We start from the raw sequence: 16,087 nt of genomic DNA, 5'->3' as shown, positions 1-16,087 counted from the left end.
CACGGTGCATTCTATTATTTAAGGTGGAATAAATTAATTGCAGGGAAAAGGGATATTTTGCTCCTTGGAGTCGATCATCAGATAGCTCCATATCCCTCAAGTTGAAAGAATCAAGGGTCTGTGAAATGCCTGTGCCTTTCCCCCAGTGCCCACCCCCTTTTTGGCAAGGAAGTGAGAAATCTATGCAGAACACCACACGTCTACCTTTTATAATTAATTTCCCAATGCCTTACCTATACGTATTTTAATAATTCCTGATTTATAAGATGGTATCTGTAATAAAATTTTCTATTTTCCAATAAATGAAAAGAAGGCAGGTTCACTCCGGCAACAGAGTGTCACACAATATCTGCTTGTCAGGCACCAATTTTTACTTCTTACATGTAAGTTAAAGGATAAGGAATTTATAATGCTGCCTGTGAAGGGAACCACTTTTCATACACAAATGTGATCTTTTTTTTTCCCAAAGGGTAATACAACAGTACATTTACATAAACTAATCCAAACAATCTATGTATTTGACAATGGCAAACCTCACACAGACGGCCTATTGTTGGTTTACATCTTGGAGTTCTTTATATTGGCTTGTAGCGCTGCTCTAGCTGTCAAAGGTTTGACTTGGACACTAAATAAATGGTTATAGAAGTGCTGTGCAGCGATATTGGACTTCTTTGCAAAAGAAAACCTGCTGTGTATGAATTCAAAAGCTATTAATTTTTCAGTCAAAAATATTCGTGCCTATTTCTTTTAATAAAGAAATACTGTGCTGAGCTACTAAGAGATAATGTTGACTAGTGGTAGAGAATTTTCAATAGAACAGTTAAAAATAAATTTAGTAGGAGGTCCCCTTCAAAGTTATAATTTTCTAGAATGTAAAACATTTTTTTTTAAATACTAATCAAGACAAACCTTCCTCCCCAGTGCATTTCCCCTGGGATTGCTTTTCCCTGTTTACTGGCTGCTTCACACTGGTCCTTCCTGGAGATTCCCAAGGGTCCTTTGGTGGCCTAGGCAGGCTTACCTATAGGGTGCGCTCTGCCAACATCCAGCCCCAGTCCTCACGGAGTACCCCATGAGGTTTCACAAATCTTTCTCTACTTTTATCCCTCCTCCTCCCAAGGAGCCCCATGATACTAAATGAGTCCCTCCCAGAGTCCCAGGTCCAAATATTATTCTATCATTGCTTTGAATCCATGGAGGAAAGAGGGGGAAATCCCATTCTCTCCCCTATTACCAAGTTTAAAGACCCATACCCTTCCTCCTGGGAAAAAGCCATTCCAAACCAAACCACATGAAGACTATAAGAGAGTTCCAAAGGCCATGGATTGGCGTGCCCACTGGAGAAACCCAACAAGTCATTTCCGGGTCTTACCAACTTCCTTAGCTGGGCTCCTAGCATTACAAGGAGGCGTTGATAACATCAGCACAAGTGGCACAGGTGACCACTCATTCCCTCATACCGAACGGCCTAGGTTTTTCTGTGTCCCTTTTTTCTTGGTAGCCTACACATTCAGTCCTACAGCCATTTAGTGCAAAACACATGGAAACTAAGGGCTCTTTCCTAGTAAAAATGGATGTGCAAAGTGTTTAATGATTTTATGTCCTATATCTCAGTAATGTGTTCTGTTTCAGACATTAATTTTGTCTGCCAACTGCAGCTTGGCAGGCTACCATATTTGCTGGGTTAATAGTCTGACTCCGTTTTATTTCTATCATCATAAATCATACATATATGGGTGTGTGTTTGCTTTATTTATAGAAAAAAATCAGTCAAAACAGATAAACCAATACTTTGCCATTACGCTGCATCATTGCATATTGATTAAAATTGCTGGTACTAACTATAGATTGTCAACGCTCAATTAATTTTCACACAGTGACTCCAAGCAAAATCAAATAAAGGCAGTGTACCTTTAAATTTTACAAATCTTAAAAATCAAGAAGCAAAGCACTCTCTCCATTTTGAATAATCAGTAGAAGCTACTAAGGGGATTTTTAGAAATAAAAGACTATGAGAAATACAACTGTTAAAGAGATCAATTTATAGCAAAGAGTGAAGCCCAAGACAGGATCAGGGGTTTAGAAATCATCCTTCTGCTTAGATATTAATTGTCTGTGCTAGGAAGGCACTCGTCAAGGTGAAGGAAAAGGAAACAAGGCAAGAAACAGGAGATTCCTAAAAGTTAAATGTAATTTCAATGTACCACGTTGGATCTCCTAACTGCAAAAGGGTACTATTCACTTCTAACTCTCTAATAACCATTAGATGCCCTCCACAATTTTAGCTTTCAACCATTCCAACAGTGTGCTTCCTATTTCTTATTTCTTTTCTCTGTGACAGACTGGACCGGCCCTCCCTCCCTTTCACATACCTGCTGTCTCTTGGCTAACGCAGGCTGACATGCCTTCTTCTGACTCCATGGTCTGGCTGTCTTCTTTCTGGGTTCACACAATTTAGAAAGACTCTGACCCCTCCCAGGGACCTATCATCATATATGTTCGTACCCTGGTAGAGCACCAATCATGTCCCGAAGAGCTAGTTGTTGGGCCTCATGGCCAAGGACCGTCTGACTCATCTACGTTCTTAAATGCCTTGCACACTGCCCTCTTCATGAAAGGTCACCAGGAACCCTCCATTGACTTATGTCCTTCAGTGTCACCAGTTGCCAGAGAAGGTTTTCCTGCCTCCTATGCTTAGGGGTGGGGCAGCAGCGAAGAACAACTGCGGAGTTTCCCTGATGTAGCTCAGTACTTACGGGCTGAGGGGCGGCTTTGGGTTCCGTAGACTTCACGTGCAGATGGGTCATCATGGCTTGCAGACGCTCTTTGTCTTTTGCAAGCTAGTAGGAAGGAAATGCTCTGTTATTTCTCTGAATACAGATGCATTACTATTTTAACATCCAAAAGGATACATATTCCAAATTAAACTATAGCGCCATTGCACATGACAAAATCTTTCTCATTGCTTAATCGTTTTGAAATCTACGCAATCATTGCCAAACTCGAAGTAACTGGAGGTGTCAGTGTGAGATTTCTCAACACAAGATGCATTAGCTTTTAACTAGGAAGTTCTAGACCTGCTGGCACCAAGGAGTCCCGTGTAACACAGACAGCTAAAAGACAAAATGGTGAATCATGCCTATTAGCCAATCTTATTCATGAGGAAGCCTAAGGAAAACGCGCTAGGTAGCTAAAACTAATAAATTCATCTTTTGTGGTTGTGGAAAAGCTCTTAGACACACGGGGACATTGATGCAAAATTAACTTCACCTTTCTTAACAGGCAGGCATAGATTAGCACAGTGCTGCTAAGCAATATTAGTGGGGCAGGCACAGGGCTACAAGGGAAGACAAGGGCTTGTGTTCAAAGGAATGGAGAATAAGCTTAATTATTCATTTACTCACTAGGTGACTACCTACTATGTGTTAGTTTCACCTTAGCAAAAATTTAAGTCTTCTCATTAGACAGATCATTAGCTTCTGGAGGCACCCAAGTTTTTAATCAAATACTACTTACTACGTGCTACCCTCTTTATGCTTGCCTTGAACTGTTTTAACATGAGGATAGGTTTTTGATACTTTAGGACAGCTGGGCACAGGGGACATAAAATAATTGATTCTACACAGTTTTGCCCTAAGTGTCTTTGCCCCAAGCATTTTGGCCACACAACTGATGGTCCAGAGGACAATTTTACCATAAAGGATAAAATCATGACAAATTAAAGAGGGATGCTTGTGTAGAAGGACATAAGGAAACATAAAAAAAATGAGTAACAAAATGAAAAGGATTCTCCTGTGAACTAAAAAAAATACTTGGACATATTCAGAAGATAGAGTGGAGATGGTGGCAATAATAACACAACGAATTTTCTTTTGTGGATTGTACCTTGGCATTTCACTTAGCTTCAAATTCTTACATTTTTTTGTTGCTTTGATTCATCGTTTGGCACTGCATTTTTTTTTTAATCGATAAAATTTCTTCCTTCATTGCAAGAGGCAAGAGTTTCCAAATACTTGAATATATGTTTGTAACTGAGCTCTGTGCTGTGTCGTGAAAGCCTTCTCCACTGTTGTTTGTGCTCCGCATACGGTCACATGTCTACTGACAGATGTTTCAAAGTTCTATGCGAGACGGGGGCTGAAAACTCTGTGCCATGGTACACCCCAGCATGAGGGTTAAGATTTATATAATGTAAAAATGGAAGTACTTTGTTGGTGGAAAAATGAAACCGAAGTGTCAAACCAAATTGTCAACCAGTTACTTTTTTTTTTTTAATCTCTGAGGACAAAATTGCTTTAGGACAATTAGTTCTGTGGTAAAAAAATCATTGCAGCAAAGACATCTATGGCAAAGATGCTCTGGGCAAAAATAGCAGACATGATAACAGTTACATCTATGAAGTAAGTGGGAAGTATATTTCCAAAAGATAAAGGTATAGTTAAGAGAAGGGCTGTGAATTTTGTGGAAATGTCGATGTGATGAATGAATTAGTGACGGGGGGGGGGGCGGTGAGGAGGGAGAGAAAGAGCGAGAGCGAGGATGGAGAGAGAGTCTTACTTAGATCAGCACTTTTATAGACCACTTATACAAAATAATGCCTTTGAACAGGGGAGGGACTCATTTCTTCTGTGTCACATAATGAACCTTAAATCTTTGAAATGTCCATTTTGGGGGCCGTCTGACTGGATCGCTTGGTAGAGCAAGTGACTCTTGATCTTGGAGTTGTGAGTCTGAGCCCCAGGGCAGGGTAGAGATTATTTAAAAATAAATTCTCAAAAAAGAAAAAAAATACCGATTTTTTGTAAGCTAAATTTTTCCAAAATTAAAGTCAAAGAAGACGTTTTAAAAATAAAGGTGTTTTCTGAGGGAAAGGAGTGTTTCAGCATTTGGGCAAAGACAGAATGAAGGGAAAAGACACAAAAGCAAGAGAAAAAGCTTCCGGCTTATCTTAACTGGATGACTCAGTCTCAAGCCATATCACATTTGATTTTTTTTTCCTTTTTATTCCCTTGTGGTGCAGGGAGGAATAAATTAAGAAGAAGGAAAAAGCCTTACAGTGTTAGCATTTATCTTTCCACAAACAGGAAATGAAAATGACACCATATTAGGAGCTACTTTATGTTGTTCACCCTCTGTTCTTTAGTAAGTTATTGAACAGCCAAACTCAAAGATGCTCTGAACACATAATGCTAAAGGAATTTAGTTTTCCCAAGTGGCTCAGTTAGAACAATTAAATTGTTAGCAATATCATTTTTCTACAGTTGGTTTTTTAATATGTGTTTTAAGTATTTAGATGTTAGAACCAAAATATTCTTAGATTTAAAAAAATGTTTCATCTTAAAAGTTATCATGAGGCAAGAAGGAACGAAAGCATGTATGTATTAATCGTTTTCCAAACAAGTTTCTGCCATACTGAACATTACAAATGAAAAGGGTGAGAGGTTATATTTACTTAAGAGTCCAATGAATATGAAATGTGACTTAATTTAGGGGTAAACACTGTTGATGTAGCAATTACCGAGACTAAGTAGAAGGGAATCCAAAGTCCCAGCATCAAAAGGAACCCCCACCTCTGTATTCCACCCAGATGGCTAACGTGCTGACCTTCCACTGCTCAAACGTAGTGACGTCGTGTCGCAAACACATATCCAGGGTTTGTACACACAGCCACATCCATAACCCCAGAGGTCACTGCCAAGGGAGACATCTTCTCACTTTTCCAGGAGAAGATCACTCAGAATTCACTGTCCATTTTGAGAATTACCCAGGCTCCTTGTTTTGCCTCAAACTCAAGTCTGCCGTCCTAGCTCTGCTTGATTATAAAAGACGGGCAAAGTTACAGGAAAAACAGCAAAAATCCCAGTTTCTGTTTTTATCTGATTAGTGAAAACTCGCATATAACATATTCTTGGATGGGTTCTTGGTTTTTACTATCAGTTACAACTCTAACTCCAACACAAATCCTTTTGAACAATTAAATAAAAAAAAAAAAAAAACCCTGCCAAATTCACTTTTTGTTATTTTAGGCAAAAAGGCTAAACATTCACACCTATTGAAACCACATCCTCTCTCCACAGGGGCTGCCTTGCATTTTTAATACACAGGCCCTTCAGAAAGCTTTCAGATTATTACTTTTTATGCCTTCATTCCATGAGGTCAGTCAGCATCCCCATCAATTTTCACGGCATCCTTTATTATTACAATATGACAATACAAACATTTAATGTTGCCAAGTATATATTCCAGCATTCCCTCATAAACTGAATCCCATGAAAAGCAAAGAGAAGGACGATGAGAAACTTACTCCAAAGGTCCACTAAAAATTTGGTTGGCAAATTAAAACAATTTTTTTATGTTGTACTATCAGAAAAGAAGTACTCTCAGAGAGCTTTGCTGGTGGGTAAAGGAGGGGAATCTGGTTTAAGAGGAAAGCCAAGGGGCCGCACACTGACAGGAGCTGCTGGTGCAAAGCTTATTAGCGGGCTGTTCCCCAATTCTGTAGCGAGACAGCACGGTGAAAATGGATGAAGGACGTAGGTACTATAATCAGACTATGCTGGATTCAAATTCTGGCTCTGCGACTGAGCACATTATGTAACCTTTTTAAGAATTTAGTTTCTTCTTCTTCTAAATATGGAATAATAATCTCTGAACTCTGAAGGGTTGTTTTGAGCATAAGTTCTTGCACATAACAAGCTTACATGGAGTCTAGTGCTTCACGAAGGCTCGAAAATACCTAACTTTCTTTACGTGAAAGTGAAATTGTTTTAGCCCAGTTAGACTTCCGCTGGTCGGGCCTATGCTTGGAAGCTGGGCCACCGCAACCCGAGCTCTCCAGAGTGTGAAGCTGGCCTCAGTGGGGGAGGAATTTTGGGGTTTTGAAGAACGGGACAAAAGTGTGGGAAAGATGAAGCCCATTGCTTACAGACTGATTTCCTCGGCTCTCGCTGCGTCTTTCCCTCATCCTAAGCAAACGCTTTTTCCCCCAGGGCTGACACAGGTCATCCCCTCTTCTATGAGCCACGGCCTCAAACTGGGTTTCAGACAGCCCAGGCCGTGAACGACTGGACCGTGGGTGCTGCTCGGACACACTGATCGCCGCCAAAGGCTAGGGGCCCCGTTCAACATCTTCAAAGATAAAAACTATGGAGATTAAACTCATTCTTTCAGCAGAGAAAAGGGAACAGGGTTTTAGGTTCATTTAACATAATCACTTTATATGTTGTCTGGAGGACTAATCATTTTAAGCCCAATTTGGCGGTTCTCACTTGTAAGAAACAAAATCTGAAATAAATGAAGGATTCTGGATGTGTAAAAATGCTAGAATTATCAAGGACGTATGAGAGGAAGGGACTGAGTCACTCACTGGATTTCAAAGAAGCAAAATCTTTGTTGTGGCTTATTTCAGGCCCTCTAGTTCTACTCTTACGTTTTACACGTGAGGAAACTAAGGCTCAAAGGGTGAACCTACCCAACATCATGGAGCCAGGAAGGGGCAGGAGTAAGACTACAATCCGTCATAGGATGCCTCGTTGGAACTTCCCACTCTGGGGTGTCCGTCAAAAGCACCTGGGATGGGATGCTAAGCGACAGCACAGATCTCTGCCACTCTTCTCACCCCCTGGGCCGAGCAACCAACACAGAATCCCCGGGGTTGGGGGGGGGGGCAAGGGGTCTCAGCGGGCTCTCAACTCAGGAGCAAGTTGGCATTATTCCCATACAATGACGACCCCCATTTAACTGACTGGGGTCTCACCCAAACTTGCCAAGCAAGGGGGCGTGGGAGTAGAAGTTTTAACAAGGGCCCCACTTGTCTGGGTTTGACGCAGTACGTCTGGGAGACAGGACTCTCTTCCGTGGTCTGGGTATGCCTTAACAGCGGCTGGCTAATTTTATACACAATGATGATTCAAACAGACCTGAGCGAGGCAGCGTGCATCCAGTTTCATGGGTCTTGAAAGTACGTATGATCAAAAGAAGACAAACAAGGAAAAAACCAAACGCAACAGCGATGTGGAAGGAAGAAAAATCAAAGTCTTCTGCCCGAGTATTGACCAAATAGTTATTTTTGACCCACTTTATCAAACGATGGTCATTCCTGTGCCTTCAAAACTCGGCACCAGTGAAAACTTGTAAGTGATTTCTTTAACACAACTGCAGCTCTCAGGTGGTAGGGAACCTATGGCTCATTTCACCCCAATGGAAGAATTTCCCTACTTTTATTGTACTCTGTCACCATCTTAACATTCCTTACGTGTTATTATTAAAGACTCTCTTGACATTTAAAGCAGACGCACACTAATACTCAAGTCATAGTCTAGGAATTCTAATGCTCCCAGAGTTAAGCAGGATTTTAAATTATGAAAAATAAGTGTCTTGGTTTTCAAAGAGGGACGTGGAAGTGAGAAACTCAGAGACTCTCTCCTCTTTTTCTTGGCTCCAGTCACAAAGCAGGGACAATACGCAGCTATGATGCCATTAGGACTTTTTCCCCACAGGCTCTGAGCTTACTTAGGAAGAGTCCTGAGGCTCTGTGAGGCCACTGCTGTGACAAACTGTTCGGAGTATGCCTTGAATGGTGTTAGAAAGGTCCAAAGGGGCGGGGGGGGGGGGGGACACATTACAGATAATATATTTGCCAAAGTCCAGGAAGCTAGTGTGATTACAAACAGCACCGCGAATGGTACCGTAATCACATGTAAAGTCCCTGCAGTAAGTGATTTGTGTTAGGCTTAATGTCTCCCTCTGCTATTGAAACTCACACACTTTTCTCCCTGCTGACGTTTTCTTGGAGCTTACAGTTATTGGTGTAGATGATTTACAAAACTTCCCAGTGATTCCTGTGTCACTCAGCTCTAGCCTTGCCCAAATGCCACGGATTGCTGAGGAGGGAGCTTCAAGAGGCAGAGAAAGGCATGGCCTCACAAAGCGAAGTTTTAAAACCAGTCATCTGCAACGCCGGGGGTGTATACACAGAACCTCACTGGGCCATGATGACCCTGCATGGAAAGGGCAGGGCAGCAGTTGCTATAAAAAGAGGCACAGGCTACACAGGCTGGGCCAGAATCTTGGGCGTTGCCCATCATTTGCCATTGGCTTTGAACAAGTTAATGAGATCTTCTCAACTTCAGTTTCTTCATCCATAAGAGGAGAGACCACAGAGAATTATTTCTTTGACTTGAAGAGCCAATAATTGTTAAGGTAATTATTGATTTAGTAATGCCTTTTCAAAGGAGAAGAAATGGCAGAGGTAATGGTACGGACTCATTGCTCATTAGATGTATGATATACACTGATTTCCATATGTTCTATTTTTCCTTTAAAAAAAAAAAAAAACCCCAGTGGCTCAGTCCGCTAAGCGTCTGACTTTGGCCCAGGTCATGACCTCATGGTTCTTGAGTTCAAGACTCACATTGGGCCCTGTGCTGACAGCTCAGAGCCTGGAGCCTGCCTTGGATTCTGTGTCTCCCCCTCTCCGCCCCTCCCCGGCTCATGCTCTCTCAATAATAAATATATGTTTAAAATTTTTTTAAAAACCCAAATTTTAGGATTGAGGAAATGAAGCAGTATCTACTCACAAGGGGGTTGTGAGGATTTAATGAAATTAGGGGTATGAAGCCCCTAGGGCAGTGCTCTGGCATATGGTAGCAACTTAATAGATACCCTTTCAAATGGTTTCCCCAGTCCTCTATAAATTAAAAGTAGAACATGAGGCTTGTCCAGATCACTTCCAAAGCCAAGGGAATCAAAGTGATCATCAGGAGGAACAACTCCTTCCACTTTGCCAGGGACTTTCCCAGTTCGGAGACTGGAAATCCTCAGTCCCAGGCAAGCACACAGTGAGGGCTGGCCACTCTACTTCTGGGGGACAGACGGATGGATTTAAGAATGGACACAGATTCTTCCACTCTCCTCCCTCACACTACAATCAAAGCAAACCCTTACATGGCTCTCTTGGCCTGGAATATACTTGCCACTCACCTTTCCTGTGTCCCCTCCACAAGGCCTCCCATGCTTCCTCTTATAAAGTCTGTGCAGTGTGGAGTTAGAGACATGCTAGTCTTCCCAGCCAGCCTGGCCACACTTCACAGGAAAGGAGGGCCTGCCTTGCTCCTCTGGATCCAGTGCGCAGAATACAGTAAGTGCTTGATCAATAGTGACTGGATGGAATCAAATTATTAAGGAAAAATGGTCCCACCCCTCCACCCCCATCTCCTGCCAGTGCCAGGCCGATCGTCCCCGTTGGTTTGGATGGCTCCCTTTCCCCATGGGGGCTTTCGACATTCACGTTAAAGGGTCTACAGGCTGAGGGACTGTAGGAAGCCCGTCTTGAGACCCATCTCCTGACTCCTGTTGAGTTGCAGACAGGAGGAAACACTGTATTTCCATGGCTCCTTTTTTCCTTCATTCCAAACCCGCCTTCGTATGCCAGAGAGGATGTGCTGACAAAGGAGCCAAGGTCACATGATCATCACAACTGACACATGAAGCCAGAAACACAGATTGACACCATGACCGTCTCAGCTTTCTATGAAAGGGAAATCCGTCAGAAGACGTTTTCTTGTCTGTTTAATCAGATGCCTTTCCCCTTTCCTGAGATGGAATTCCTATCCAGCCACTATGATACCTTCTGTGCTATCTCATCCACAGCTTAATGGTTGAGACAATTCCTAAGCATCTCCTACCTGAGGGAATCCAGATAACTAGATGAATAATGACACTGAAACCCCTACATCTATCAGGTCGATGGCTGGTGCTCAGCCATCAAGGAAGCCTCGGTACTTCTTTACAGTCCTGCCCATGGTGTAGGGGTGAGTAACGTTTAATCTCAACGGAGTTCCAGATCCTGTGTTTCTGCTCCTGTCTTCTCAGTGTATGTGGGTGTGTACATTTCATGACCTATGGAAGACCATGCATATGGATTATGGGAACATCTTCCTTCTCAGTTCTAAACTCTCCCCTTGTCTGGAGAGCATCAAGGAGAGTAGGTCAAAAGAAAGCATCTACCCAGATAAAATATTAAAATACATTCCCTCGCCTCAAAAATGTCATGTCCTTCACGCAAATGATTGTTATGGTGTCCATCTTTTGTCAGGTGCGTATGTGTACATGAATTCTCTATAATGTCGGGCTTCCTGGTAAAATTACAACTGTCTTTCTGATAATGAAATGGGGTTACAAGTAGTCAGAAAGGCTTGGAATGGCCACTAAGATGTCGTTTTGACCCCTCTCCCCTCTGAGACCAGTAATGGGGTTTGGGTGGACATGAAAACTGAATTAACCAGACTGTCTCTGTTAGCCAGCTCCACAGAATGAGTCCGCCACCAGGGAAACAGGCACTATAGATTTTGGTAGCTTCCCACAAAAATGAAAACAATACCTATGTATCACACACAATGCTGATGGGATAGGTCTAAGTCAGACTTCAGAGCCCATGACCTTGATTTCTGCCTGGGTGCCTTCATTCTCCACATTGGAATCGAACAGGCTTTTCATGTGATTCAAGTAGAGTGTTGTATGGACAGCACCAAGAAAGGAAATGTTGGAAGCCATGATCCCCTGAGACTAACAATGGGTTTTTGTTGTTCATCTAATTCTTTAGGAGAGGTTGATCACAGGTAGGAAACACAGGGCTTTGGTTTGGGGTCAGAGTTATGGTTTCTGGGGTGTAGATCCAGGAGGCTAGAAATGGACAGCACGAAAGTGGGCTTTTATAAGCTTTGGTCATGTCTGGTGCTGGCTGGCGATGCCCTCCAGAATTCTCTTGTGGGATCCTGGCACAGTGAGGCTCTAGGGTAGTCATAATAAACCTCCACTGATCTATGATGTAAGACCCAACTTGAACTTATTGGGTTTGTTATTCTAATGGAGGCACACGTGTGACTTCTCTCCCAGATAGAAACACCAGAGGCCTGAGGACTGCTGTGTACACAAAGGCCTTGCGAGTCTGGGGAGGAGGGGGTGCAGGACTGCTCCTACTACAGTGCAGGGAACACCCTGGGGAACCTGTTCCAAACTCTAGTGCTCCTTCCTGAAGGGGTAAGTGGTGCAAATCTTTTTCAGATTCAAGTTAATAAATGGTAATTCTGTAATATACTTGAGAGATACCTGGAGGTTCACATATTTTCTGATCTAGAAAATGCCTTCCTTAAGGCAAACAGAAGTAGCCAAGGGCTTGGTCACATACAAGGCAGCCCTTCTAGAAGAGATGATTCGTTAGTGTGCTGTTGACAGAACGGGGGCGGTGGGGTGGGGGGATGATGCCAACAGGAAATAAAGACAGGCCGTTCGAGCAAAAGGACACCTCTTCAACATATTCTTGCTTCTGCGGGGACCTGGTTTCCCCAATACCTTAAGTCCACTGGACATGGAAACTGTTCATTAAGTCAATTAAAAAGTACATTTCCCGACATGGGTACATGAAATGGCAAATGTGACAGCACAAATAAAAACATGCTGGACATGAGAGTCATGGGAAGCCCACAATGAGTATAGCTACTAGTATAATTGTCATCTTGTCCCAGACTGTCCCTCCTGTCAGCTTTATCTCAGGGTGAGGGGTCTTTAACTGCTAACATGCTGTTAGCATTTTCTTGTATATTTCATCTGCTGGAAAAGTAACTAATCTATTTGGGTTTGGCCCTCTCTAGCACTGAAACTCTCTTTTGAGCATGTTTCTGATGTTTTTAGGAACCCAGCAGTGTCAGCTAGCACTACCCAAGGAGTGGACATTCCCACTAGAAAAATAACTTATTTACAGCCTGCTTTTCCTCTAAAATGTAAGAACCAGGAGGGCAGCCTTATTCATTTTGTTCATTGTTGTACTCTTTACTGGCTTCTGCAAGGTTTCTATTATGTCATATAGGCTCTGGGTACTGTTTGCCAAATGAATTGGTAGATAAACGGATAAATGAATGAATATCCATCAGCCCACTTTGCATGATGCCCAAGATTCACAAATACTTGTTATACGTGAACTGCAGCGGGGCACACTGGACCCGTGTGGTGACTAGAATGGTTTTGCACACTAACTCAAAGAAGGAAGAGGTAAGAAGGGGCTAGCCGACCTTTTGGTAGCCAAGAACCTAAGGGAAAAAGCTGCTAATAGTGGGATGCAAACTGCTGTTCTGAGACCTCCTGAGCAGGGACTGTTTGGCATACTTCCGTGCGAATCCGCCAGACAGTAAGTATTTCCAGCTCTGCAGGCCACAGAGACTCTGTTGCACTAACTCAACCATTCTGCTGCAGTGCAAAAGCAGCCACAGATAACTTGTCAATGAAATTGTGGCCACCCCAATACAATCTTACGTATGGACACTGAAATCTGCATCTCCTATAATTTATTCTTTTGATTCCTCCCTCCAAACTATTCAAAATGTAAAAACCTCTCTTGGCTCTTGGGAGTTGGCTCACGATCTGCAGTTTGCCCACTCCTGCTCTGGACAAGCAGTAGTCTATCATTGTCACAAATCCCTCAACCCATGAAGCAACCAACCCTTCAGAAGGAACCCGTCCCTTCCTCCATGAGAGCAAACTCTCAAGTAAAAATATTACAAGGACTATCACAGGGAACTACCACATCGTGACTTCCGGCCAGATGATCTTCTCTGATTCCTATCACAAGTTGAGAACCCTGCCTTCAAATGGATTTAGGGCTGAAGGATGAAGGGACAGTTATGAATAAATGAAATTCACAAATAATCCAAGAATCCTCCTAATCGGCTGTAACATGGCCAGGACACACCCACCAAAAAACGACAGGAAAGCTGCTGCGAGATCACCACTTTGACTTACTGATGGTCTAATGCCTTTCCTTCTCTCGCCAGCTCTTGGGGAGAGTGAGGAATAATGAATAAAGTAGATCATCTGTTTCTGAGTAATGAATAAGGGCCCCACAGTCAAATCTGGACTCTGGAACACTTACCCGGACAAACTCAGGCACTCTGTGAAACACTTTATTCTAGGCCAACATTAAGAATTGAATTTTAACCACTAAATAAATGCAGGAACTTGTATTATTTTATAACCACCAATACGTAAAGATTTAGGTAGCAACAGCCATATGGTTTGTTCTGCTGAACCCAATTTTTGAAGGGCTCACTCCACATCAATCAGAAGTGAGCTTTGGTGGGGAGATAAATAACACTATTGTTTTGCTTCTGAATAAATGTGCTAAATTTAAAGATGTTTCCGAAGAGTTACGCAAAAATTTGGGGATTTTATGATGTGCCCTTTGCCTGTATGAATATCCCACTGTTCTAATAAGTTCTTATCTTGTAGGCTGAATGGAAAAATATTAACTAGCTAAAGAAAATAACCTTTGAGACCATCTAACTTAAAAAATGTAATTTGTCATATAAGATGATAACTAATTTAAAAAAACCCTTTCTAACCTGAAAAGTCACAACAAAAAGTTTAAGTGTGTTTTGGCTGATTTTTCTCTGCAACTATTTGAAGCTGTAAATGACTTAACTCAGTAAAATTCCAAATGTAATTATCTTCTGTACTTAGCCTAGGGCTCTCCATATATCTCAACATTGCTGTCTTGCATACAAAATAGGCTTTCTGATGGCTGGTAACCATATAATGTACAACGTTGTTTTAATTTCCCCTAGTCGGCTAACCTCTTGCCTACACTACACCAGCCAGAGGAAGAAGCCGGAGTGAGTCATCAAGCACTCAAAAGCATTTTGGAACTCGGTTGCATAAATGGGGTTTGCAGGGTCAGGCTTTTGCAATTGTACATTTTAATCATCTCCATTTCTGACCCAATTTTTACTTTTAGAAACTAATTTTCTATTAATTATACCAGGGATGGAATTATTGTTAAAATATGGTGGCTCACCAACAAGTGACATCAGAAGTGGAACCCACATTTAAAAATGCATTCCCCCCGTCCCTCATCCTGTCCTGTGATCCACAGGAAAATCTGCACAAGTTTATTTTCTATAGTCACAAAATACAGTCAGTGTGGTCCAATGAACTGCCAAAAGTAAGATTACTTATATATGTGTGTGTATGTGTATATATATATATAAAATACATGAAAAACATATATTATACATATCTCAATACGTGCTTGTATGTATGTGTGTACATATTTAATATATTTAAATTGTGTGCACTGGACTCTCCGTTGTTCTTAGTGATGGAGGGAAAAAGGGACAAGTTAACAGGAGGAATCAATCCACATGCAGCTTTCACCTTAACTTCGGGCAGCATGCTCGCGTGCGTACGTGCGTACTAGCCCAGCTTGCTAATGCTCCCATGTGCTTTCCGTCCCCATCCATTCTCTCTCAAGCTCCCCCGCCCCCCCACCCCCATCTGACTAACTCCAGGTTAGCGATCACAGCAAGTTAGGGGGCTTACGTTAACAAGAGACAATCGAAGGTTTTAACTTAGAGCGTTTTCCACTTGTAGGAGAAGACATAAGGGAGGGGAAGCGAGAGATGGAAAGCTAACAGAGGGAGCAGGGAGTTCGCGGCATACACAGAGACGCACAGGACTGTGAGACGTCTGAGTGGCAGCTCTGAAGAAGGAGCTGAAGGTGAACTTTCCCGAAGAGTGAAAGAGAAAAGAAAAGAAAGGACAACAACAGGTTTTGGACCTTGGATTCAATAAGGAGTACACAGGAACTCATTCCAGAACACTACAGAAATTTGGAATTTGAGGGATACTGAGGTAATATTAAAAATAAATTTGGTTTTACCTGTAGCTCTAATTGCTGTACAACCTGCATTTGTACTCTACATTGAGCTGTACTTCTATCGTCCAGCGCATGCTCACTGTTGAGATGTCTGCAACAATACATAGAAAATCATTAAGTGAAATGGAGAAACAAAAAGGAAAATATAAGTTACCAGGATGTTTAAGCAAAAACAAGGCAGTGGGTCTAGTTCTCAGGGGACAATTGTTCCGTGAATGGCCTGCCCTCTGCCATCCCCACCACTGAACACTGGCATCCCACGTGATCTAGCACACAGTTCGTGCCACAGTACAAGTCTTCCAGGAAGAAATTCTGCGGGGCATCTCCAGATAACCATTTACACATAAATAAAAGACAGTTTAAGCAATTAAGGCCAGGTGG

The 16,087-nt window shown here is 42.3% G+C and overlaps 1 protein-coding gene across 9 annotated transcripts in view; it reads right to left on the bottom strand.

Moving 5' to 3' along the window:
* The window catches only part of FOXP1 (forkhead box P1), a 383,317-nt gene that overhangs the window by 28,608 nt on the left and 338,622 nt on the right, over positions 1–16,087 (bottom strand). For all 9 annotated transcript variants that reach the window (XM_029918730.1, XM_029918734.1, XM_029918735.1 and 6 more), the window contains 2 exons: positions 15,710–15,797; positions 2,757–2,840 (listed from right to left, as the gene is read on the bottom strand). In XM_029918730.1, coding sequence (XP_029774590.1) covers positions 2,757–2,840; positions 15,710–15,797 — 172 coding nt within the window. The remainder of the gene's footprint in view (positions 1–2,756; positions 2,841–15,709; positions 15,798–16,087) is intronic.

Source organism: Suricata suricatta, chromosome 12, assembly GCF_006229205.1.
Source record: "Suricata suricatta isolate VVHF042 chromosome 12, meerkat_22Aug2017_6uvM2_HiC, whole genome shotgun sequence".
Taxonomy (NCBI): domain Eukaryota; kingdom Metazoa; phylum Chordata; class Mammalia; order Carnivora; family Herpestidae; genus Suricata; species Suricata suricatta.
The sequence above is the reverse complement of the archived record's forward strand: the minus strand, read 5'-3'. Positions and strand labels throughout refer to the sequence as shown.